Below are 25391 nucleotides of genomic sequence, written 5' to 3'. Positions count from 1 at the left end.
ATATATATATTATTCACATATATATATACAGAGTGTCTATCTATAAATGGCCGAGCAAATATCTCACAACTGATTGAAGTTACAAAAAAGTTTAATAAGAAAAATTACCACAGTTTTTAGTCCGCAATAAAGCGCATATAAAGAATTTTTTATTACTCGTAATCTTTTCAAATTATGAAGGTCACTATCGTTTTTTTAAATGTAATCCCCTCTTTTTTATTGCATATTCTTATAGCCCTTCTTGAGACTTTTTGTCAGATTAAGATATAAAAAAACTTAAAAACTTAAGAAATACTTAATTTAATACTTTTGATATAAAATATGTATTTTATATCAAAATATGTCAGATTAAGATATAAAAGACTCGAAAAATACTTAAAAATACTTTTAAAAAACTCGAAAAATACTTAATGAAAAAATACTTTATTATAGTGTTTTGAAAAGGTCTCAAGAAGGGCTATAAAAATATGCAATAAAAAATAAGGGGTTTAATTTAAAAAACGATAGTGACCTTCATAACTTGAAAAGGTTACGAGCAAAAAAAATTTATTTACATGCGCTTTATTGCGGATTGAAAACTGTACTAATTTTTCTTACTAAACTTTTTTGTAACTTCAATCAGTTGTGAGATATTTGCTCGGACATTTATGGACAGACACTCTGTATATTACGTTTTTGGGGAACTGATAAATATATAAAGTAACAGCAAAGGAAATTTTGTTAATCCTGTGAACACAGGATTCGGGAATATGTGTGTGTTTGAGCGATGCCAAGTATGTTACTTCAACAAAATATTCATTAGAATATAAAGCGCTCATTACGAAACATTAATGTACACAGGTATAAATAAGCTTTTACAATTAATTTATGAACAATAAATATGTGTATATTGTACAAAAACAAATTCTTAACACGCGGGTATTAAATATTATGTAGAAAGGTTATAAAAAAGACAAAAAAATATTTCTATAGAGAAAAAAATTGGAATTTTAAAAATCTTACAGTGATAAAGATAAAAACGCAAAATTTGTAGGGACGTATTCGTAATATTTCCAAAAGTGTTTTGTCAGCCAGATAACTTTATACGAAAAATTAGTTTCGAGAAATCTAGCAGATATATACTTACCGTTACCTTCTGGTGCTGTCATCGCTTGTAATATTCTGAAGGATCGAGAAGGAATTGCACTACCCATGTATTTCTTCGGTTCTTGAACTTGTTGTTCACTGGGCGGCAAGTTTGCCTGTGTCTCTTCTACGTAAGAATCGATGTGTGTGTGAATCCAATTTACAAATATTTAGATATACATATACATATTTTAGTTGCGCTTCAATAGAGTCTTGCTAACGCAAAATTTCAATCCGAATCGCATACTTACTTACCAAACAATTTCGAATTTCTATTTTGCTTCTTACTTGCAATGTTTTGTATATTACGTGACGCTGAAACATACAAAAGAAGATTGTATCCATTATTCACATTTACTATATTTAATCTTCTTTATCTTTCTTTGCATTAGATTTGACTTGAGATTTAAAGAAACAAAGAGATTATACATATATATAGAGTAGATCACGCAATTGGAATGGGTTCTAACATTTGTTCCATTCAAGATAGAAAGAAATGATATAGGCAAAAATTGAATGGCATAACAATATCTATTTTTCTATTGACTTATCTTTTTTTACAAATTGCAACAATGCATCGGAAAAGTACAATTGCACTTTCTTCTTTAATAAAATCATATACTATATATATATATATATATATATATATAAATCTCTTTTTCTTTAAATCTGTGTGTGTGTGTGTGCGCGCGCACGCGTGGTATTGCTTGTTTGTTGCTTATTGACGATGTATATTTTACTGCTTAATAAAATTTATTATTAAAACAGAATAATACTAATAAATATAATGTTCTTGGATGAAAGAGTATTTCTTCTTGTATAAAGCTGGCTTACCTGCGCAAGTAACTGTGGCATCACTCGAATCTGTCATATTTTGTAAAAAACGGAAAGCTCGCGAAGGTATTGCTGCACCGCGATATCTTGGATCTTCCTCTTGATGGAGATAAGTCTCGTGATCGACTATGGACAGAAGCAATACAATGTTTGTCTACAAATTTAGCTAGCATTTTAGAGTTTTTGAGCATTGACGTAAGAAAATTTAAATATCAATTATCTTATTAAAAATAAAATTAACATTATACGTATATACAGAGTGTTTACAAAGTCTGTCTCCACTCCCTATATTTCGGAAACTGCTCAAAATTATAAACCCTTAAAAGGGTAGCCCCTCCAAATGATCGAACATGTATTTCGCTGTTTTTCATAATTTTAAGCTGTTTCCGAAATATAGGGGGTGGGGACAGACTTTATAGACACCCTGTATATACAAAAAATATACTTATTTAGTACACATGTGTACATACACATCGTACAGCATCGTATACTAACGTAACGTGAATATTAAAATAATGATAGACAGGGGTAATAAATTCTACCTTGTTCTTTAAATTTATTCATAAGTAGCCTCTCATCTTCACTCAATTCCAATTTACGTATTTGTTCTGTACCCACATCATTGACTGCATCCGTATCCGTAATTTTTTGAAGAACACGGAATGATCGTGATTGAATTGGACCTGCCTCGTACTGTTGAATCGGGTTGGGATTCCGCTGTTGCACACTGTCCCAACAATTTTCGTCGACGATCGCGACATGATCGCAAGCATTTCCACACATAAACAAAATAACGCGTTAGAATTTTTTTGTAATACACGCTTTCTGTGAAATTTTTTTAGATATCTCTCTAAAAAGAGATCCTAAAACGTCGATCAAATTTAACAAATTCTTCAACTTACATTTTTGCAGCTTTTTCGGTCGTATTATTTTCGGCATTAGACGGTGCCGTCTTTTTGTCGTTATCTTTCACTACGAGAGGGATGATGTAGGTTGTTTCGACCGGTTGTTCCGGACGGGGCAAAGCTGCAATGCGAATTTGAGACTGTTCTTGATCCTGTGGACGATTTTGCGCCTGATTCTCTAACGTATATTGACTAGGCATCTGACCCCATCGTTGTTGATGATGAAAAGTTGGAGGTTGTTTAAATTGATGATGGCCAGAATCACGTTTTACATCGAATACCGACGGTCTATCCTCGATCTAATAGATAATAGATATCGGAAATATGAAAAGAGGAAAAGAAAACGGATATATATAGAAAAAAAGAAAAACTGCGGCAATTCCGCTGGAATTGCGGAATTAAGCAAAATGCATATATTAAGAAAAAACTTTTTACAACTTACTCGAATGGGTATAACACGCTCGTGTTGATGCGATTGTGGATTAACTTGTTGGGACATTGCGGAAACGGCATTCTGCTTCTGTTGTTGCGGCTGCTGTTGACATTGCGGAGAGGGCTGTTGCGACTTTGGCTGTTGACCCAGCGGAGACGGATGTTGTTCTTGCCCTTGCTTTTGTTTTGCTTCCGAATACTGCGGGGGCGATTGCTGAACTTGAACATAAACCATCGGGGAAGAAGGTGCGCTTTCCGATGGGCCGCTGCTAACTGCTTTATTGATACATGCGCGTTTCGCCCATTCGGGTAATTCCTCCTGAGGCTTGTTCTTATTTTGCAGCCAGGGCGTAGGTGCCTTGGCCAAAGTAACTTGTGTCGGTGTACTCGGACTTTCGGGAGTATTAATCGGTACTGCTTTCGTATCTATCTTTGTAATGTTCTTCGATGGTTCGGCTTGCTTGTCCGCGGCTATAAGAAGAACATTTACCAGATAAGTAACATTACGATTGTTTCAATGTGTATACATCATGTATACGCAAGTATATACGAGATATACACCAATTACATGCAGTCCCCCCTCTCTCTGTCCCTCTACACCCCCTCTCTCTCTCCCTCCCTTCATTCTTTCTCTCCTTCCCTCTCCCGCGCTCTCTTTCTTTTCCCCTCCCTCTCCCTCTCTCTCTCTCTCTCTTTCTCTTTCTGTGGTATTATAATAGTTTTAACAGATACAAGAGAAGACAGTTCACATGGAAATAATTACCATTCGACGGCGTCCTATTAATGAGCTGAGATGATGACATCCTGTTAACGTGTGCCTGAACTGGCATATTGGAAGGAAAGACTGGTACCGCGACCTGTGGTTGCACCAAAAAATTCGCCGCGGTAGAAGCCATGGGCGACGACGGTTTCGACTCGACGGCAAGTTTCGGCGGCCCCTCTATCCCTTCGTCGTTGGCATTTTTCGCAACTCTTCTCGCCATCCGCGGGCTACGAATCTGCGACAAATCTAATTTACCACCCATACCTGGAGTGTAGGTAAATGGTTTCTTATCCTTTGTCAACATCGCATTTTGAATTGCTGCTGGTGGTTCGTAAACATCGTTATTAACTATCTGCGCTTTCTTTGCTGCCGCATTCTGCAAATTCAAAATATCGCCGAATAAATTATTACTATGACATATGCAAAATAATAATTAAATTGCATTAAACACAAATTATATTATACCAACAGCAAAACCAAAATTATGTATAGATTGTACATTGTGTGTATGTCAACTTTTTTTGAGGCTCTAAATGAAAAGGAGCTTGATAATAAAGCAATCGTCGGTTTTTTTTAATGCTATCATTGTTTTTTATTGCACGACAAAAAACAGTGACTAGACACAATTTACTTCCTCTTACCTCTGTAGTATTTATTCTCATAGGTGGTAGTTGACCAGACATGGGAGGTGGAGGGGGCGGTGGTGGAGGCGAACCTAAAAATTATGTGGAGATTACGAACAATACTAATATACAAAGAATCAATAACTTGATCAATGTTTAATATCAATAATTTTATTATTTATTGTCATTCTGTGTACTGGATAAAGTTAATTATCCATTAATTTAATAGATAAGTATAGCATACTTAATTCTGATGAAAAAAATTTATTTATTTATCTTTTATATCAGAAAAAAAGTTCAATTTGTATGCGTACCTGCAATCATGACATCCGGATTCCTGTAAATATAAATATTAAATAATTTATTAATTCGAATTAAACAAATAGTGAGAGGGGCATTATTTTCGCAATTTTGGACATATACAAAGATGTATAATATTATATAATGGACGCATAGATACATTGAATTTATGAAAAACACACGCACGTATGTAAATATATGTGTGTAAAAGGCTTTTCTACAAAGTCAATATATCTACGCAAAAATTTATTTTATATATGTACATATGTAGAAAAGATTACATAACTTTAATATTTTTGCCTTAAAAATTGAACGCTTTATTTCGCGATGAGATAATGATAACTCTTTTCAAATCTCAAAAAAAAAGTAATTTTAAAACATGATATATTTCGTATAATATATTTAGAAAGCAAAATCTTTTTTTTACATGTCAGTTGGCATGAAACCGATGCGTTTCTATCTTATCTGTGGAATGCAATTACTTGAAGAGAGCATGAGTCACATCTTGCGCGCTTTCATATTTTGCGTACATACGTTATATTTATATTCTTTCTTTCTCTCTCTCTCTCGCACGCACGCATGCATGCACGCAACCCCTTCCCCCCAAACACACACACACACGCAAATACATATTTAGAGTGTGTATGTAATTTAACGTGACATTAATAATTATTAACGTTTATAAGCGCTTGGATTGTAACAAACGTGATTAATAAAACGTTTGTTTGTAAATTTATAACAAATTTTTGATTACATTGTATACATATATGTACAAATCCATTAATTCGCAGAATAATAGCAAGATTTATCTTAGTCAAACTTTCAGTAATATGCAAAACTATCGTAAAAATGCAATTACAAATTAAGAGCACGCGAAATATTTAATTAAGCGCTCATATTTTCTTCGTTGATCAAAAACTAACATATTATGCCCGATATAGGCTGATTAAGACGCCTTTTAAAATAATACGATTAGACCTATTTTCTTAAAAAGGATTAGACAACGCTGACCGCTAGAATCATAATACATTCGAAGGATACCTCACAACCACGTAAATCGTGATAATAAGAATCGCGAATTAAATGTACACAATTTCGTCGAAAATCTATGTGGACTAATTTATTTAAATCTGAAATTACGTATACATTTTTCAATATTTTAATCCGTGAACGCAATACGTTTTGTATGTAAAATCAGATTACTTTTTAAGAGTAGCTTTGACTTTTACAAAAAAGAATATATATGATGACGTTAATCACCGAAAACATGCTTAATATTAATTTGTTATATTGCGGTAATGTATATAAAATAAGATGAAAATTGTGCAAATTAGAAACTTGCACATTACTTCCTCATCATTTTATTTCACTCACAAAGCTTAAGCTCCTTAAAGCAAGCAGGTTTATAATTTTGGCTTCCTCATGGAGGAAGATATCTCAAAATTTGCGAAAGTTACAACGTGTACAGACATTTTTCAAAAAATTCAAGATATTATAAAAAATGAACTTTTTCACCGATCCTTACCAAATTAAATACCAACCTTTAATAATACACTATTTATGTAAAAAAATTTAACCCAATATCTAAAAATTTGCAAAAGTTAGAGCGTGTACAAATATTTCTCAAAAAATTCAAAATTTTATAAAAAATGAATACTTTCACCGATCCTCACCAAATCCAATACCAACTATCCTTTAATGATACTCTATCCATTTTAAAAAATTTAGGCCGATATCTCAAAAATTGCGAAAATTAGAGGTTGTACAATACATTCCGTACATACATACATATTACATCCATACATACATACATTTAAAAAAAATATGATTTTTCGATGTTTTGAAACATATTGGCATAAAAAAATCGAAAAAAAATGTCATGAAAACAAAGTTTCCTCTATGAGGAAGCTAAAAATTAGACAAAATTCTTCTCTCTGAAAATGCAATGAATGGGAATGAGAAAAAAATGTAAATTTTAACAATAAAAGACTTGAGAGTCCAATAATCTGGATGCGACAACGCAAGCGTTTTGATCTTGGCATTACATTACGTGTCCCTCGATTTCAGTAAATATTTGGTTGAAAGAGATAATGCGTTCTCATGGAAAATTTGCCAGCTTCTTCTACATTATTTTCGCATAAATAAGCTGTATTATCCACGACTACCGCTTTCGCTCTTTCTTATTGGGCACTAGTGACTAACGCGATCGCGTCTACGTTTATATATATGTGTATGTGTGCGGGTGTGTGCGTGTGCGCGCGCGCGCGCATGCGCGTATCCGTTTTTAATTTTCTATTTTAGCTATCGTAAAATCCGTGAAATCTCGAAAGCGCTGTGATACATTTCCAAGATTTTTTTCGAATTATATATTTGATGAAGAGTCTGCAGATATTCTTGAAAAAGACAATTGGGTGGCAAATGTTTTTTTCTCTTTTCCCATCACGTTATCGCGAATGTTACGCGTTATTTGCCAGCATAATTTTAAGTTTCTTGAAAAAACTCGATCATGGTGAATCGAATCCAGTCATGTTGATGGCGACCATGTCGTGATGCTGGGAACCCAGCCAACGGATCGCAGCGAGTAGAAATGTATTTAGATACGTCGAGCAAGAGTAATTTTAGCACGGGCTGACCTGCGCATTGGAGCCTCGCGCGCGCGCGTATTAAATGCTTCCAATTATTTTATTTTTAGGAATTCTAACGCGCGCCGCGGTAAATGCGCGACAAATGAACCGAATTTCTTACGATTGTCATATAGAAGGAAGGAATTTTCGAAATCGATCAGAGAAAGACAAAATAAAACGTGAATGCTTTTTAGCCGTTGTGACTAAAAAATACTACAATATTATTAGTATAGTGTAATATATATTACGAGAGAGCGAGAGAGCGAGAGAGACTATGCATCCGATACGATTTTCTCCGTACGAGAAGGAAATATATATTTTTTTGGCCAAACTGTGCGTTAGGCGTTATAGTTCGAATAGACGGCACAAAAATGCGCCGACTTGCGAGAAAGCTGTGTCTGAAATTGAATCTCTTCGTTGAGCGAGTATTGCTCGCTTCGAAGGTAAAATATGTGTCGAGGGGTTCTCCTTGGAACACGATGGCAAGGCCAATTCGGCCTTGCGACGCCCGATCTGACGCACCATAGTCGAAAAACGAGTTCCACTTCTCCTGCTTCTACGAGAAATAGAGAGAGAGAGAGAGAGAGAGAGAGAGAGAACGATTTATCTCTCTTCTATCGTCAATAAAATACACCGTACATAAAAAGTTTCAAATTTTTTATATGCAATTTGTGCATATATTTTTCTTTCAAGACTAATCGCGCTCGATTTCAATATATGTATTGTATATCTCAATATTATAATATATTAATAAAATATATAAATTGAGTATAATTTAACTCAACTTTATAGAGTTAAGACGATCAACTTGAATTTTTTAAGTAATCGTGAAATTATTTTGGTTGTAATGTTTTAGATAATACTCGCATCTCGATTCTCTCGACGATCATCTTTTTAGATATATAAAGTTGAGAGCACATTTCGAACGAGTCGAGGAATATAGATAAAAGTGGCAGATCACTCTCGGGGAAACGCGTGTTTTAATGGGACACACATGAGATTCGCGATTCGAGATAATTGATAAAATCTTACCCGGTATACGTCGAAGAACTCATATCCGAAATAATTAGCTGGTTGTTGTTCTCCTATACCTTTACCCACTAGCCCACTAGATAGAAACCGGTGCTGTACTCCCAAAAGTTGAAGAAGAAGGCCGATATGGGTGTGTTAAAAGACAGGGGACCGAGCAGCACTGATGCCGACACTAGCGCACGTCCGCCGCTACTACAGAGACCGTCGCCGTCGCTTCGATTCGCTCGGCGTTCAGACTTGACTCGTGACTTTGCAGACTAGTATGTATCACGCAGCCACGCAGCTAACGACGATGCGATGATTCCACAGTCTTACATCTTTACCGATTTGATCGCCACATCGCGCTGGTCACCGCGCCGATCGTCATTCTCCACGTTTCTTCATTTGCACCGCTGCTTCCCAAAATAGCTCGTGCTTATTTTAAGATTCGAACATGTACATGAGAAACAATATATTTCCTATTATACATGCGCAAAGTAATAGACCAAAATGGCAAGATGTTATTTGCTTGCCGTTGTTATCCATGCATACACACATGCGCGCACGCATAAATTATTTTACGCATAAGTATGTTATTCGTCATATTTGTATTTTTTTTTTTTTTTTGCACACATTTGTATATTCATTATATATTTTAAAGCCGATGCTACAAAGCCCTTCTTATCAAGAACGTAAAGCGCATAAAATTCAATTTGGGATTGCCGTTTTTCGAGACTTTTATACGTATATGTATACATATATTATTCCCTGTGCCTGGTATGATTTTTTATTGTGTATTTTGGTGCGTTTTCATCGAGTGCAATTACGGCTTACGCGAATATTCTTCATGTATCTAATCAAAAATATATAGATATCGTACTATAGGTACTAGAGCTTGAAAAACAACAAGCTTCGTATGAAATTATTTCGTGTGTTTTAAGATGATTAACCGTTCACGATAGATTCTACTGAATGTGGCATAAAAATAATTGCGGAATAATCAACCAGGGATCCTATAACGCCTCCGCAATGTCTTTGTCGGCGAGCTATAATATGCATCAAAGATTTCCATGGCATTAACGAGATGCAACATTTATACCTATCAGTCGAATCATTCTAATCATGTTCGTCGAGAGAAAGAGAGAGAGAGTGAGAGAGAGAGAGAGAGAGAGAGAGAGAATATGCGTATAGATTTCAAATATAAGCTGTACGAACTAAAAACTAAAACACAAAGATTTTAATTACCTTCTAATATTCATAACGTTCTTAATAATACGATAAAAATGCTCATAGCAAATAGAATTTCCAGCTCGACGATAACAAGTATAGCTGAATACGTAACGATAAGAATGCCGAAAGCTGTACCTAAATTAGCGCTGATCGTGACTGGAAGCTACAACCTCGTCAAACGCTGCTTCATGCTCCGAAGTAGCAAACATATATGCCGGAAGAGTTAATCCGAGTACTTTGTCGTATCTGGATCTTGTTTCCGATGTGTAATCATACGGTTCAGCCTCTTTAGTTTCTTCCGCTGTGTGTTGCGTTTCGTCGGGATAATCGTTGTCCGGTTTCTCCAATTTGACATATGAATTTCTACTAGCGGACGCACTAGGCTCTAAAGGATCCATCACGCGTTCTCTCGTTTTCATCGAGTTTGATCGTTCGAGGCCGCGAGCGTGCGATGCAGGATCGATTTGAAATTCCTTTATCTCGCGGAATGCCAGCTGATCGGGTTCTTGCCCGGTGACAAACACGCATTCCTCCTTTTGAATACCTTCCTCATCGACGCACCGATAGCAAGTCATTTTATCGCGCATAGTCTTCCTACATTTCGATCGATCTTTTTTCCGGAAATTCTGCATTAACTCTTCGATCTCCGCCTTCTTCTTCGCTGTGTCCAAATATCCGACGTCCACTCTTTCCTTCTTTCCCTCTGTGGCGTCCTTGGAATTATCCTTTGCCTCATCAGTCGTTGAAGCTTCGTAGCCGTCTTCTCTGGTTGGGGCGTTGTAGGAGTCTTTTGCAATCTCAGAACTGTCCGATAATTGCTCGTTCTCGCGCGGCACTTGCCGATATTTATCATTCTGCCGTGAATTGCCAAATGAGCTGGATTTACTGTAAGAGAAGACTTTATCGCTGGGTTGATACGAGTACGAACATTGTTCAAAATCGTTGCCTGTTTTCGGATCCTTGCAGATTGTGCATGTCATTGAGTCTTTCTGAAACTTTTTACAATGATCCGCGTCGATATTTTCAGAATAATGCTCCGAGACAGATTTCGAAGATGGTGTAGCTTGGTCTTCGTAAGATTCGGTATCATCTTTAGCCGTAGATAAAGGCTGGTAATTACTCGATCCCTTGGAATTGGAATAATCGCTGCTGTAATTGGGTGAATCGCGCGATGTGCTGTCGAGATCACTAGCGACTTGTTGAGATTCGATAGTTCTCTCGGATCTCCATGGATAAATAGAATGTTTGGATTTATCTGTATAACGAAATCATATCAATTTAAATAAAATGTACTATATAACGTGCACAATCTATGTATGCTCTTTGAAAAGTTACACGTGTAAAGTATTGAAGTAGAAAACTTGTAGGTATGCTAAAAGATGATAAATCGAATAATGTAAATTTATACCAGACTATGATTACGCTCTTGTCGCGTCTTCGCGAATCACAATTCTCGGAAAAATCAATCTTATGCGGGAACATTTAAATTTGACATGTTATCCTATCAGATTAATTACATTTCAATAATTAAGGATTAATGTAAGATAGGCTTACCCAAATAATCGTGCGTAGAATCGGAACTTTGCGGGTAATCGAACCTCTTGGTTTTTTCCAAAGTTCGAGTTTTATTTAGATCATGAGTAGAATCCGTAGAAATCTTATCTGGATATCCAAAGCTTTTTGATTTAGTATATTTATATAATTTATCACTGGGCTGATAGTTGTAAATGCATTTCTCATAAATACCGCCAATCTTGGGATCTTTGCATACGGTGCAGGTTTTGGAATCTCTTTGCACCTGTTTGCAAGCTGTCGAAGATGCATCCTGTACTTTGTCTTGCTGGTTTGTTGTTGAAACTCTCTCGTTATGATCCTCGATAGGATAGGAATATTCGCGAAACTCCTTTATGGCGGTGGGCTTCCAATCTTTTTTCTCAAGATTGGATTCTTCAAAGGATTCTTCAGAGGATTCGGGATAAGGATTTGATCGATCATCGGCATGTTCAGCGCTATTGTTTCTTTGCTGCTCAGGCTTTTCAAAGGTACCAGATTTGATATAGGCGTACTCTTTCTCACGCGGCTGCTTTACATACGAGCATTGCTCGTACTTGCCATTGGTCTTAACATCTTGGCAAATCATGCATACCATGGAATTTTTCACAATCTTGTCGCATTTCTCTCCCCTGCTTTCGTACGCGGCCGGTACATCGTACGTAGCGTCGGTAAAATACTCGTCGCTGAACCGATAAGGATTCGTCTTTCCGTAACCAATTTTGTCATTCTCCACGTTGGACCTACGATTATAAATCAAAATCTATTAAAAGATCAACTATACTTTCTCAGCTAATTATATATAATTATCTATATACGTACTACGCAATTGGAGCAATTAATTAAAATTGCTTCTTTTGATAATGGAATTGTAAATCAGCACTTTTTTGATAATCTTTGTTAAAACGCAGCTTTTTATCTCTCTTTTTTTTTTAAGTAATATGTTTTTGAAAAAAAAAGTTAAATTATGTTCTTTCTCTCTTTTTGTAAATGTTGTAATTTCCTATATCGTATATACGATTAAAAGGGTGCAAATGTCAAGTTTTAATATGCGTTCTACGTAAAAAAAATTATACGCGCGATTATTATCGCTACCTTCGATATCTGGGGATGACGGAGGTAAACGAAAATCGCTCCGTCTTCGTATTGGCGGATGCGCTCTCTTCCGGAGGACTATTATGTAAACAGCGTTCGTATATGAATCTAGTTTTAGGATCCTCGCATTTATAGCAAGTCGTAACATCTTTTCGTATCTCATCCTCTTTCCCGATCGATTTTACGTTAATCTCTTGACAGTGAGCAATTTCCGAATTCGGAAGCGACTGTTTGTACTTTGCAGTATAATCTTTATTGATCAATAAAAACGGGATTTTCATTTTTTTCAAGTTTTTTTTTTCAACTAATTTTTTCTTTACGCTAATGGGAAAACGCTCAGATGGACTTGCGGAACGGTCTTTATATTGATCTTGACTCGATTCATAAGAATTATAATAATGAGGCAGTATTTCGGAAGAAGCGCTCTCGTAAATGGTCTTATGCTGGCTAGGTACTTGCGGCACTTCAATCAAATGGCTCAAACTCTTCAAACGCTCGTACTCGTAATTTGCATTTACGTGACATGTGATTAGAGCTGATATGGTTAGATATATCTGCAAAGATATTAGAAAACATTTATTTGATGATGGTCTGTCTTAAAAAAGTCTAAAACAAATCTTTTTTTATCTAAAAGATTTTATACAATTATATACACATAAAATATATACGTATACAGTGGGCGTTCTAATGTATTTGTTATCGTTATGCAAAATTTAAAAAAATATATAGAGGAAAGTAGGGTAAAATCGGATAGGCAGGTCAAGCCGGATACCTCTGTTTCTTCGTGATAAGTACTACTATATTTAGCTAACTCGTGTTATTAGTTGTAGATTGATGCCAAGATTATCTTGAGATAAACTATGCCCATCTGCACACGATATTTTTTTTTAGAGAAGTTCAAAATTTTTGGGCCAAAAAAGATCGATATCGGGACAACAATCGAGTCGTTGTGGACTTTTTCTGCACAGAGCATCTGTTTCGGTAAATGTAGCATTGCATTCTGTACATATTAGAGAGTATATCTATGCTAGTTTTGATCGTCACTTTGTACGCCGTAATATATTGGGTCGGAACATAAGTTCGTAGCGTTTTTAATAGGTGGCATTTGAACACATGAGTTCATTTCACATGTAGCGGAAAAATATGAAATATATACATATTCTGAAAGCTGATATTTCAACGCGTCTTTCTATGCGATTTGTATGTGGATTTGTCAATTTTAAGTGTGTTTATGTGACTTCCCGCTCTTTCTTCCGGTGAGGCTCCCAACTCAAATCATCATACAAAAAGAAACAACAAACGGAATTAATATTAAGCACGAAACCTCGATCAATGACGCCTCTCTGGAGGTAACGGTACGGTTCTCGCAATTATTCGACTGGCGCGGCCCTTTAGCCCGCGCTTTTCGATCGGAGAGGGACTCGGCAGACGCGCGCGAGACAGCAACGTCACAGCAGAAATATTCGAATTACAACAAAACGAGAAAAACTGGGCGTTTCTGGGCAACGCAAAATTTGCGTTGGAAGGAAAATTATTCACGCAAGTAGAACTTCAACTGCAAATTTAAGAAAACATATGAGTGTAAGTCTTTATTTATATAATATTAATACATTTTTTATTGAAAAATTCTTATTTTTGGCATGAAGTTAAAATTATTTTTGGTACTTATGGATTATCGTATCCCCATCAAATTAACTCACTTTTTTATATGATTGTTATTTTAGTAGTCTTAAAGAATAAATATGAATTGAAAACTGTGATAATGAATAATAAGCGAATAATAATCTGTTCTATAGAATATTGGTTTTGTAAGGCCTTATACATTCAAACCTTTCGCTTATTTAAATTAATGAATCTAATTTAATCTGTACAAATTATATACAATATAAGGAATATGATAACCCATATAAACTTTTTATTTTATATAAAATTGAAGGGATAGTTCATTTTCATTTTTGCATAAAAACCAATATTATAAACTATAATACCGAAATATGTATAATAAAACTAACTATAATAATAAATAGACATTAATTAAAGACACATAACAAAACACATAATAAAATTAAATAATATTGGGTCGGAACATAAGTTCGTAGCGTTTTTAATAGGTGGCATTTGAACACATGAGTTCATTTCACATGTAGCGGAAAAATATGAAATATATACATATTCTGAAAGCTGATATTTCAACGCGTCTTTCTATGCGATTTGTATATGGATTTGTCAATTTTAAGTGTGTTTATGTTAAAAGTAAAAATGGAGAAAAATAAGGTGTATTTTCGTCATTTAATGCCTTTTATTTCCGGAAAGGAAAAAATGCTGTACAAACAGCAAAAAAGATATGTGCCGTTTATGGAAATGATGCCATAGCTGAAAGTACTCTTCGCAAGTGGTTCGCTCGGTTCAGAAGTGGCAATTTTGATTTGGAAGACCGAGAACGTTCTGGCAAGCCTGCAGTCTTTGATGATGATCAAATTGTAAAGCTAATTGAAAATAATCCACGTCACACGACACGGGACATCGCAGAGATACTCCACATATCTCATATGAGCGTTGTTAGATATTTAAAGACATTTGGATACGTGAATTGTTACGATATTTGGTTGCACATATGTGATTGAATAAATCTATGTACAAATATTTAAACATTGTCTTTGAATTTCACTTAAAAAACGCTACGAACTTATGTTCCGACCCAATACAACCGCCGTGTTTGTTACTTTCTTTGTGTTGGGGTAAAACCGGGTACCTATACATCTGATGTAATGAAAAGAGAAAGAACTGTTATCCTGGCTTTGTCTCCCTACAAAAACAGTTGGAAACGAAAACTACCACTCAGAAAAAAAACCAATAAAAAAAAGCTTTTTGAGACACCTAAAGTTAAAAAATTAAATAAAGAAGTTCTGCAGCAATGTCGAACAAGAGGATATCTTTATTTGTGATTTTTGTTAATAGAATACATCTTTGTATTGTATTTTGATTAAAATAAATCTAGGTTTTGTAATTGCACGGTATTTTACATGTTTTCAAAAAGGGATCCAGTTTTATCCTACCAGTAGAGCAAAACCTGATATTCTGACTTCTCCAAAAAATCTTGTTATCCTTGGTAACTAAATTTTTTTTTTCAGCAACTAGCCTCATTTTCTCATAGTTTAAGATCCACTAAAAACTACTAACGGTCAGCAAAAGATAATATATATATATATATATTTATAATTTCTTTCATTAAAGTGAACTTTCTCTTCTCTTGTCCACACACATTGTTTCGGATAAAACAGACATCAATTGTAGTATAAATTTAATGCAAAACTCAATTTATAGTTGCAAATAAAACAATAATTTTTTTCTTTTTTATTTTGCTGTACTATATATACAATATATAACAATGTATGTACATATATGCATGCGAAAAAATGTCAATACACGGAACGCAAGTGCGACATTTATATAATCAACTATATAATTTCTAAATGTCGTTAAATTTCACTTCACTGACCTTGCAATAAGTCATTTTTGAAGATCATCGGTTTTTCCGGCTCGAGGTTTGCGCGAATAAACTTATAATTTTGTTAGAATATCCACAATCAGCATCACTTTCTCATCGAATGTGATCGCGCCTTCGTGTAAAATGCTTTATATATTGACTTGTGGTAAACGATAAATATTCCCTACCAAAGCATAAATGTCTGTTCTTTTGTCAGAAAAATTCAAAGAATCATCAACCGTGACGCGCTCCAATCAGAGTGATCGAAACAATCGAAGGATTACCTAAACTACTTTTGCTTTTGCTTACATAATTCGACTCGGCGAACGATCGTGCCGCCGAGTTATAATTCGATGAGAAAACCAGTGAAAATAATAAGATTATAAGGCATGTACAATATTACATTGATAAGACAAATAAGAAAAATTTCTAATAAAAAAAGAAAGATTTTTTTTACACAATCTGAACGCAATCGTTTTCTTTAAGAGGCACATTTTACATTGTATAATAATTTCTAAAGATACGTTAAATGCAAGATACATTAATATTGTGATGTGAAAAAATTATATTACAATTCACGCTTTCCGTGAATGCGTTGTCAACACAGCACTTTCGTAACTATTATCAATTAATTAATTACTCATTTAAAGGGACCAACTAATAGTTAATTACACACGCGAAAGAAATTAACAAATTGCAAATTTATCATGCACATCAGCGGTAATTGTATTCTTGTACAACGATAATTGTATTCTTGTGTCACACAAATGACACACGCGATATTTAAAAACGGATAAGTAACGGATAGTATAAGAATATCAAAGATGATATTGTTTCTACCCTATTTACGCTCGGGAAGCCAAGCTATACAATGTGAAAGTACTCAAGGATCAATGACCGCGCGTCATATAGTGTATTTTCGCTTTGGCGTAATAGTTTGTTGAAAAATATATCTACAGTATATACGTTTATGTGATGCGTTGATACGCTTGTAATAATGCATAAATTTTTTAAAAAGAAGCGTATTGTACATCTTTATAAAACAAAATGTACATTATATATAATTATATGTAGATTTAAAAAACATAGTCCCTTGAACAAGAATTAATTAATTAATTAATTAACGATACGATAATCAATTAATATAAATATAACAAAACATGTTGTATACATATAGTTATCGATGATATAAACTCAAGATTCTTATAGTGTTTCAAAATTTCAAATAAATAAAAAAAAATTTTTCACACTTTATACTTTATAATATATATAATTAGTCACTTAAGCTTTATATTTTGCCGTGCAATAATTTATTATTTAATAATGATTTTGCACCGGAACAATGTTGAATGTTGTTTGAATGCGTGTGATAACTTTTGAGGTCAATATACACATATGTAAATATATAATGATAATTTCTTGATAAATTAAAAATTTTGAATACTACTTATTAGCTTAATCGTTGTGATAAATTTATTAAAAATGTGTTTCTTAGTTAGTTTTATTTAAAAGAGAAAAGTTGTCTCTGAGAGAGAAACGCATAAAGACTGATTCGTGAAATAAATAGATTTATGGCTTTGCGATACGATAAATTATCATCGAAAAGTGTGGCTTATTCTTTAAAAGGAAAATGTCGTGGGTAAACAGAAATGTGAGAAACACGCGGCGTGTGATTTGGTTGTTTGCCGAAAACTGCATCGGTCGGCGCCGCCTTCATTTGTAGCTTTGATGCGATTTTCTGCATGATAATCTTGTCGTTTTCGGTATTTTTTTTTATCATTTTTTTATCATTTTGTTGTTTTCCTTTCTGAGAAATATTGCGCTTGCGATAATAAAGCACCTCGCCGGCCAAAGTAATCATCGCTAAAGCGAGACCAAACAAAGTTGCAATGAATACACCTCCTGCATAGAAAGAACTGGATATAAAATTATCAACTATAAAAGCATCAACTATAAAAGAGGTATAAGCGACAATTGAAGTGATGTTTAATCGAAATCGAATATTATTATAATTGTCTCGAATAATAACTTTTCTTTATTTTTATCTCACCCCTTTTTTCTTTTATAACACGTTATGTATATTGTATTTTATATATATATATATATATACCGCTTTTACCTTTCTTTCCCCTATATATATATATATGCGTGTGTGTTGAGTGTGTATCTGTGCAATAACATTTCTTGATTTCCTATAGCTGTACATAATACATGTGATATTGTAATGATGACAAACATACGCGTTATACATTGCTGTATAGTAGTAATAAAAAACAAAAATGATTATTTTGTTTACACAATTAAAATGAGTTTTACATTACATTCTTATTGCATTCAATATCTCTTTGAGACAATATGTACAATAATATATATATATATATATTTATAATTTCTTTCATTAAAGTGAACTTTCTCTTCTCTTGTCCACACACATTGTTTCGGATAAAACAGACATCAATTGTAGTATAAATTTAATGCAAAACTCAATTTATAGTTGCAAATAAAACAATAATTTTTTTCTTTTTTATTTTGCTGTACTATATATACAATATATAACAATGTATGTACATATATGCATGCGAAAAAATGTCAATAATATATATTTATGTGTCAAATCTTTATAATAAATTATTTTTAATAAAGTTAAGGAAATGGCAGATTACTAACCCAAACTCTCTAACGTGATTCCCTCGTTCTCGTCGGAATTCGGACATTGGGTTTTCAACGTCTGATTCCAATACTTAGCCGCCAGCATCTCAAAGTACCTGTCTTTCTGTAAATCGAGAATCCTACAAAGAATATTATTATTACATACAACATTTGTCACATGTATGTCGTAGCGATGCGATCGCTACGATGATGACAATATTATAATACATTTATATACGCGTCGTTTATACGACTGTCATTTCTTCTAAAAATTAGATTAGACGACAAATGCATTTTCTCTCAGTCATTATATGCAAGAATACACGCAAAAATGTTTTTGATGCAACGCCGCTGTTTTACAATTGCGCAAATTTTAAGCATTTCTTTCAATAATAACAATAATCATATTGCTAATAATGAACTAGGATAATTTAGGAACAAAAGAATGGATGCAAGTGCGATTAATAGAAATAGAAAGAATCGATCACAAACTTTCTACTTATTTCTTCTTGCAAATGACTACCCTGCTGCACGGCAATGGCATATGGTTGCTCGGCGAATACCTCGCCCACCTCCGTCAGATTACAATTCTTCGTCACTTCATACTTTATCTCGGACGAATCATGAATAAAGGCAAACTCTGCATTTTCACTCTCTATCACCTAAAGAAATATCGATTGTTACATTCGCATCAAGTATTCGCTCACGATTCAGGATTAAAGGAAAAACGAGAAAGTTTATATAGAAAATTCTCCCTTTTTCCTTTTGTTCTATCTTTTTTATCTTTTTGCTTTCTTTTCTTCTACCTTCTTGAAACCTTCCTCGGTTGTCTTTACCGGACCGACTTGAGTAATGGCTTGCAGAATGTGACCATACTGTTCTTTTATTGGATAGTCCCAGACACGATATTCTACCTGATCGCTGGTACTATTTAGCGTAATTTCTTTCCATACCCTACAAGTAAATGATATGAAATATGTGTACGTAATGTTACTGGTGATCTTAATAGCATGCAAATTGATAAGAGAAATATTTGTACACACGTGTAAAGCTTGTCTTCGGCATTTTTCATATTTATAAAATATTGATGGGCACTAGAATTGGCCAAAACGGTATAATTTATGCGTGATTGTCTAGCCAATTGTTCCAACGATTGTACAGGCGACTATGTAATGAAATACATGCGAATATTAATTTACGAGAAATGGCATATTTTGCGGTCGGCATATGGCGATTTTGTAGCAATGTTTTGTACTCATCTCAAAATTAAGTAAAACAACAAGGTAATCTCGAATGAATGTAACTTTTGTAATTAGAAAACAGGGACATAAATATATAGATACCTGCATTCTTTCTACGGTAAGAAAAGCAGCCAAATTTGCAGTAAAAGTCGCGAGCATCAATACAACGAATAACCAATAGGCTGCAACCAGTGTTCTGCTTGATAACGCCTTTGGGGCTTCGCCACCACCCTGTGGTGTGAAAGACGTCAATGCGAACCAAAAGCTTTCTTTCAATGTAAATTCTCTGAAAAACAGTTGTTATACACCATTGGTTATAATATGTCAAGGAAATGAGAAAATTTCTCGAAAAGATTGAAAATCACATTGCCAGCACAATACGACAAGAGATAAACTAACAAATAAATGCACGAAATAATTATTGATATTGTATTTGCGATACGTCACAACAAAAAGCGATAATGCAATATAATGGTATATTACTACTGTACACTCGAGATGTATGTGTGTGCGTACCGACAAGGATAGGGGTAGAGTCGTTTGTTGTTTCTCGCACTATATGGCGAATATTTATCCAGTATCCAAATCATAATACCGGTTGAAGTTAAAGCTCCCACGATGCTTAGCCAGACTTCGAGTCTCAATACCGTCATAAACTTGAATAAGGATGTTTTACGAACTGGCTTCCTCATTACTTTGAAAACAAAAATTAGTATAAATCATCTGAATATATATCATATAATATATTCGATATTGAATTGTGAGCATCTCGAGCTAAAGCTTGCAACTCGTGTCAGATAGATTGGGCATACTACATAAGAGAGAAAAGAAAAAGTCGGACAAAAAGAGAGAATATACATATATGTATATTGTGAGAAAAAGATATAAATTGCGCGTACCAATGAGTATACCGGACTGTTCGAAATACGGCGCGACAAAATCAATGACCTCTTCCCGTTCCGATGTCATTGTCAACGCCGCCACAGCAATATCAGTCTCCTACACAAGTATTAACAAAGCGTGAAAATATACATCCATTCGCTACAGTCACGCGAAAAATATATAGGTATATCATCGAGATATTTTAATTTTCAAAATCTTCTTCGTGAAATCAAATTTGTGCGAGTGTCATCTCCATGAATACCGATAATGAAAATAATGAAATATATATAATAGCAACTGCAACAAAGATTGGCCTATATTCGTATCGTACTTGTAGCGAAATGTATGTCTGATAACGTAATGAAACAAAATATAAATTAAATAATCACTGCGCAACAATGTTGACGAAGAAAACTTATTATTCAAAATCGATTACCGGTCTATTCAATTACAGATGACAATGCAAAAGAAATGTTGAAATTAAACGAAAAAAAGAAAAAGAAACATTCAACTTAGTCGAATATAGCCAAATCTCATTTTAACATTGAATATAGCCAAATCTTATTTTAAAAATAAAACTTACTCCTTTAGCCAGATCGCCTATTACACCGCTCCATTCGCCATTGGGCAATTTCTTGCCAAATTCTCCATCTTCAGGAATAACAAGATCATAATCGAACTGCATCTCTTCAGATAATTTTTGCACGAAGTCAATACAGTAACCTTCCCAGATTTCCCTTCCTTCTTCGTTGCGCATTTCTTGGCCCGTCACTGGATCTCTCTTAATAACCGACCAAGGAACTGCCTATTTAACCACGCGCAAATTTAAGTCAAAATTTGGTAGATTTGTGTTTGACTTGCGATATTATAGTTAATGGCAAAGCACCACCAAATCAAACAATTTGAAAATGGAGTAAACACATAACACACACACACACACACACACACACATTCTGCATATAAATAAAATGTTAATTCAATGCGACTGAAAGATCGTCGTTAACTTTATTTTGCTAATAAATTTAATTAATTAATTTTAATGAATCGACAATTTATTAATTCGATTTCATTGCTTTTTCCATAGATGTTTCAAAGTACTAAAAATAATTATGAATCGACAATTTATTAATTCAATTTCATTGCCTTTTCCATAGATGTTTCAAAGTACTAAAGATAATTATGACTCTTTATTTGGAAATAATGTTGTTCCTCATCGTTTAATGATACGTAACGAAACGTTCACGCGGACGTAGTGAAACGCGGTGCCCTTCTTACCGGCGCCGTTCCAATCCGGAAGAATCGCCTGGCTGGTTCTATTTTCTTCCCGTCTGCTTCTTTAATTTTTGTACGTCTCGTCCAAATCGCGAGCGCATCCACAGAGCCGCGACTAACCGTTTGTAGCTCGATCTCTGCTTTGTAAGTAATCATTGCCTTCTCTGACCAGTATTCAAAAGTGTCATTACTGTCCAATCTCTAGAACGTAGAAGAGTAGATAAGTAGAAAAAATGTTTAAATATACATATACATAAATTTACATATAAAATGCGCCTTTTGAGTTTTCTTTCTTTTCCGAAATATTTTACGATCAATAGATTGACAAACTTATCGACTCTTGATTGTTAAAATTGACTTTGGCAATACTCACCGTCATTAAAATCTTATTAAAGGTTTCCGCTGTAATATTCGAAATTGAGGTAGGCTCAATGGACTTATCGCACTGACCTGTCTTTGGCTTCACACTTACACCCGCCTTTTGGACGTCACTCATCAAGCTTACGATTAAGCCAATCAAACGTTTGAAATAATAAGGGAATATCTAGTATATAATATATATGACTTTTTAATATATTTCCTCTTCTTTATAGATAACAGATATTTATTGAGAAAAAATTTATTTTTTTTTCTTTTCCACAAAAGAAAAAGAAACAAGAGAGGATTCTCTCTAATGTTGACCAGCAATGCTATATTAATCGATGGCTTTCACATTTGGTGAACATGGGTAAATTTTTTCAATAGCATAGATTTACATCACTTTTCAAAGATAGAAACCACTAATTTCAAAGTATTGTTTCGTTGAGAAACTTACCTTAAAATTTGTGGGGCAATTGCAAGATGCTTCGCCCATTAAGCGGCAACAAATGTCGGTCCTCATAGTAAGAACGGTGAATGAAATATTCAATTGAAGATCACCGGTAATGTGAAAGTCGTGATAATTATTGTCTGTAAACACTAAATTCCAAATACCATCTCTTTTAACGAGCCCTCCCCCAATAGCCTAAAAGATTGTTCACACACATAAGCTTATAGATTATATTATTTAAAAGTTTGAAGAGATATTTTCTACCTTTTTATAACATATGTGTGTATTAAAATAATAAAAATAAACTATTTTTAAATCAAAACTGATATTTAGATATACCGTTTACCGTTTTAAATAGTTCTTCCATTTTCGATGTGCTAGCATAAATAACATAATAAGATGGCGACGGCCGCATACTCCGTATTTTCGACACTGTTCTTTCCGTCAATTCGTCGATGACGACCAATCTAATTATCGAATTTCCAATAAGATAATAAAGGCTCTGATTTAGCTCTGAAATTATTATAATATATAATATATTTATATCTGATATATTTACTATCGAAAGACACATTATATATTTTGCAAGAGCTGTATTATACTCTCTCTTTCTCTCTCTACATTATACAATATACATATATCCTTCTTATTTTGATAATTTATCGATAAAGAAAAGTAGTCTGCGTATGCACATGAATGTAGATTATAATAAAAAAAATTGCGCGCAAGATATTCAAAGTTTGCAATCAAAGGTATATCTATACATGTAATATCAACACATCAGAGAGGAGGATCATTTTTATGCACCTCTCTCATCTTCAAAGATCAGACCAACGTCCGTTGCATTTTTCATAATTAAAAGATCATCGATCGCTTGAACATATGGATTAATGCTGCAGTCGCCACGTTTGTATATTATTCCTCTTTCGTCCGCGACTATTCGTAGTTTGTCCCAGCCAGTCCATGTCATATCCAATATGATACTTATTCCTTTATATAAAACGGCACAAACTGTTGAGAGAAATAAAAAATGATATCTTTGCGCGAGTTGTATAATTTGTATCATTGGGGAAGAAATTTTCACTTTTCAAAGATAAATATATATGTACACGTAAAAAAACACATAGCTCTTGTGTAATTTACATGTAATATAAAAAACAATAACATATATTAAAAGTAAATCTTGTTTGACATCTTAGCTTATATAAAATACATAAAAAATACCTTTCTCGAAACTCGCGTCAACATTCTCGCGATTTACTGTAACGGTAGAAATGTGAACCGTAATCATATCGTTAGCGAAATTCCGTTCTGCCTCTGGAACCGCATCGTTTAATATACCCAAGATTGATGAATCGGCTTCTTCTATCACAACCACTTGGAAACAAACAAGAAAGAAATATTTATCATTCTTAATCCCGTCAATCGATCTGGGAATCATTACTCCACGCAGGTATTATGCTCTTTTTTGCATTTATATTAAATTAGAGATTATTCTGTTTTAAAGCCGACATTTTGCGCATAACAAAAATGTATGTAACCGATGCCAAGTATAATATTTATGTATTTAATTTATTCACAGCTAAGGATAAGAAGAGATCGTGTAGAGAGTATACATAAAATATATTGAAAACGTGTCTTACCTACTACAAATAGACACAAAGATTATTCAATCATCAAATATTCATAATTGAATTGTTGTTAATATTTGGAAAGAGGAAAAAAAGGAGGAAGAAGAAAAAGGGGAGATAAAAAATACCATTTTAAACAAAAAGATTTTCCGCGAGTAAAAAAAAACCCTATACTTACAGAAATTCATCGGTGTTTGACAAAGCACAAATGGCAAAAAGAAGGCGAGAATCAATATCAATATGGGCGACGTTCTCGTCCTCATAGCGAAGTCGATTAAGGCCGCACGGATGAACGAACAACACTTTTGTCTTGTTTCGGGCAGCAGGTGCTAGAACAATATGATATGGACGGCATGGCGCGATGAAGCGACGATGGTCACGCCTGCGCCCATGCCACGCCGGAGACACAACAATTGCTTATGAATATTATATATTGGCACCTATCGAATCATGACATCCCTTTTGCCTGCTCGCTGTGACCATCGGCCATCGGCCATCGGGTGGTTGGGCCATCGGGCCATCGATTTATCGTGCGGTTCGTAAAGTCCACGCGTAGATATCTATGTATGTAACAACTCAACCTGCTTATGTCAGGATCATCGGAAAACGGAAACGGCACATTTTCAAGGCTATCGTTTGTATGATGTACCTCTTATGAATCTTACACTACTACGCTACTTTGATTGGATTATTAAGAACTACATTTTTATACCGCGCCTAAAGAATTAGATTATTTTTGTCTAACAATTTATATGTGCGTGAGCACCATCTTCCTCCAATATATTTTGCAAAATTATAGTTTTATATTATTTCAAAGCAGTCGAGCACAAATGTTATTTACAAAACGCAACAACAAAGCCAACAATAGCGATAAAAATGACGACGACATCGAGACATTACTAATTGTAATACATCGTCGACTTGACCA

At 34.3% G+C, this 25391-nt stretch overlaps 3 protein-coding genes across 5 annotated transcripts in view; all 3 read right to left on the bottom strand.

Annotated features, from left to right (window-relative positions):
- Positions 1-8978, bottom strand: part of LOC115233460 (dentin sialophosphoprotein-like) — a 15929-nt gene extending 6951 nt beyond the window's left edge. Inside the window, exons 1-10 of one of the 2 annotated variants that reach the window (XM_029803899.1) lie at positions 8639-8978; positions 4997-5019; positions 4701-4774; positions 4060-4435; positions 3307-3767; positions 2862-3163; positions 2502-2686; positions 1960-2085; positions 1381-1440; positions 1127-1252 (exon numbers count right to left, since the gene is read on the bottom strand). In XM_029803899.1, the coding sequence (XP_029659759.1) occupies positions 1127-1252; positions 1381-1440; positions 1960-2085; positions 2502-2686; positions 2862-3163; positions 3307-3767; positions 4060-4435; positions 4701-4774; positions 4997-5019; positions 8639-8661 (1756 nt within the window). In that variant the 5' untranslated portion in view covers positions 8662-8978. The remainder of the gene's footprint in view (positions 1-1126; positions 1253-1380; positions 1441-1959; positions 2086-2501; positions 2687-2861; positions 3164-3306; positions 3768-4059; positions 4436-4700; positions 4775-4996; positions 5020-8638) is intronic. The other variant, XM_029803900.1, reaches the window with a different exon arrangement.
- A 279-nt stretch (positions 8979-9257) lies between these two features.
- Positions 9258-16007, bottom strand: LOC115233511. The gene is made up of 4 exons (XM_029803997.1): positions 15993-16007; positions 12494-13047; positions 11402-12141; positions 9258-11102 (listed from the first exon to the last, which is right to left on the bottom strand). The coding sequence occupies exons 1-4, from the start codon at positions 16005-16007 to the stop codon at positions 9988-9990; spliced, it is 2424 nt and encodes an 807-aa protein (XP_029659857.1). The 3' UTR covers positions 9258-9987.
- LOC115233462 (ionotropic receptor 25a) overlaps positions 15735-25391 on the bottom strand; it is a 19260-nt gene continuing 9603 nt past the window's right edge. For both annotated transcript variants that reach the window (XM_029803904.1, XM_029803903.1), the window contains exons 2-17: positions 24642-24792; positions 24057-24209; positions 23640-23843; positions 23179-23345; positions 22839-23027; positions 22398-22568; positions 22028-22225; positions 21336-21557; positions 20770-20869; positions 20387-20564; positions 19973-20156; positions 19673-19794; positions 19436-19583; positions 19122-19291; positions 18648-18769; positions 15735-17882 (exon numbers count right to left, since the gene is read on the bottom strand). In XM_029803904.1, coding sequence (XP_029659764.1) covers positions 17593-17882; positions 18648-18769; positions 19122-19291; positions 19436-19583; positions 19673-19794; positions 19973-20156; positions 20387-20564; positions 20770-20869; positions 21336-21557; positions 22028-22225; positions 22398-22568; positions 22839-23027; positions 23179-23345; positions 23640-23843; positions 24057-24209; positions 24642-24726 — 2703 coding nt within the window. In that variant the 5' untranslated portion in view covers positions 24727-24792 and the 3' untranslated portion in view covers positions 15735-17592. The remainder of the gene's footprint in view (positions 17883-18647; positions 18770-19121; positions 19292-19435; positions 19584-19672; positions 19795-19972; positions 20157-20386; positions 20565-20769; positions 20870-21335; positions 21558-22027; positions 22226-22397; positions 22569-22838; positions 23028-23178; positions 23346-23639; positions 23844-24056; positions 24210-24641; positions 24793-25391) is intronic.

This window comes from Formica exsecta, unplaced genomic scaffold (genome assembly GCF_003651465.1).
Source record: "Formica exsecta isolate Colony F162 unplaced genomic scaffold, ASM365146v1 scaffold175, whole genome shotgun sequence".
Classification (NCBI taxonomy): domain Eukaryota; kingdom Metazoa; phylum Arthropoda; class Insecta; order Hymenoptera; family Formicidae; genus Formica; species Formica exsecta.
The sequence above is the reverse complement of the archived record's forward strand: the minus strand, read 5'-3'. Positions and strand labels throughout refer to the sequence as shown.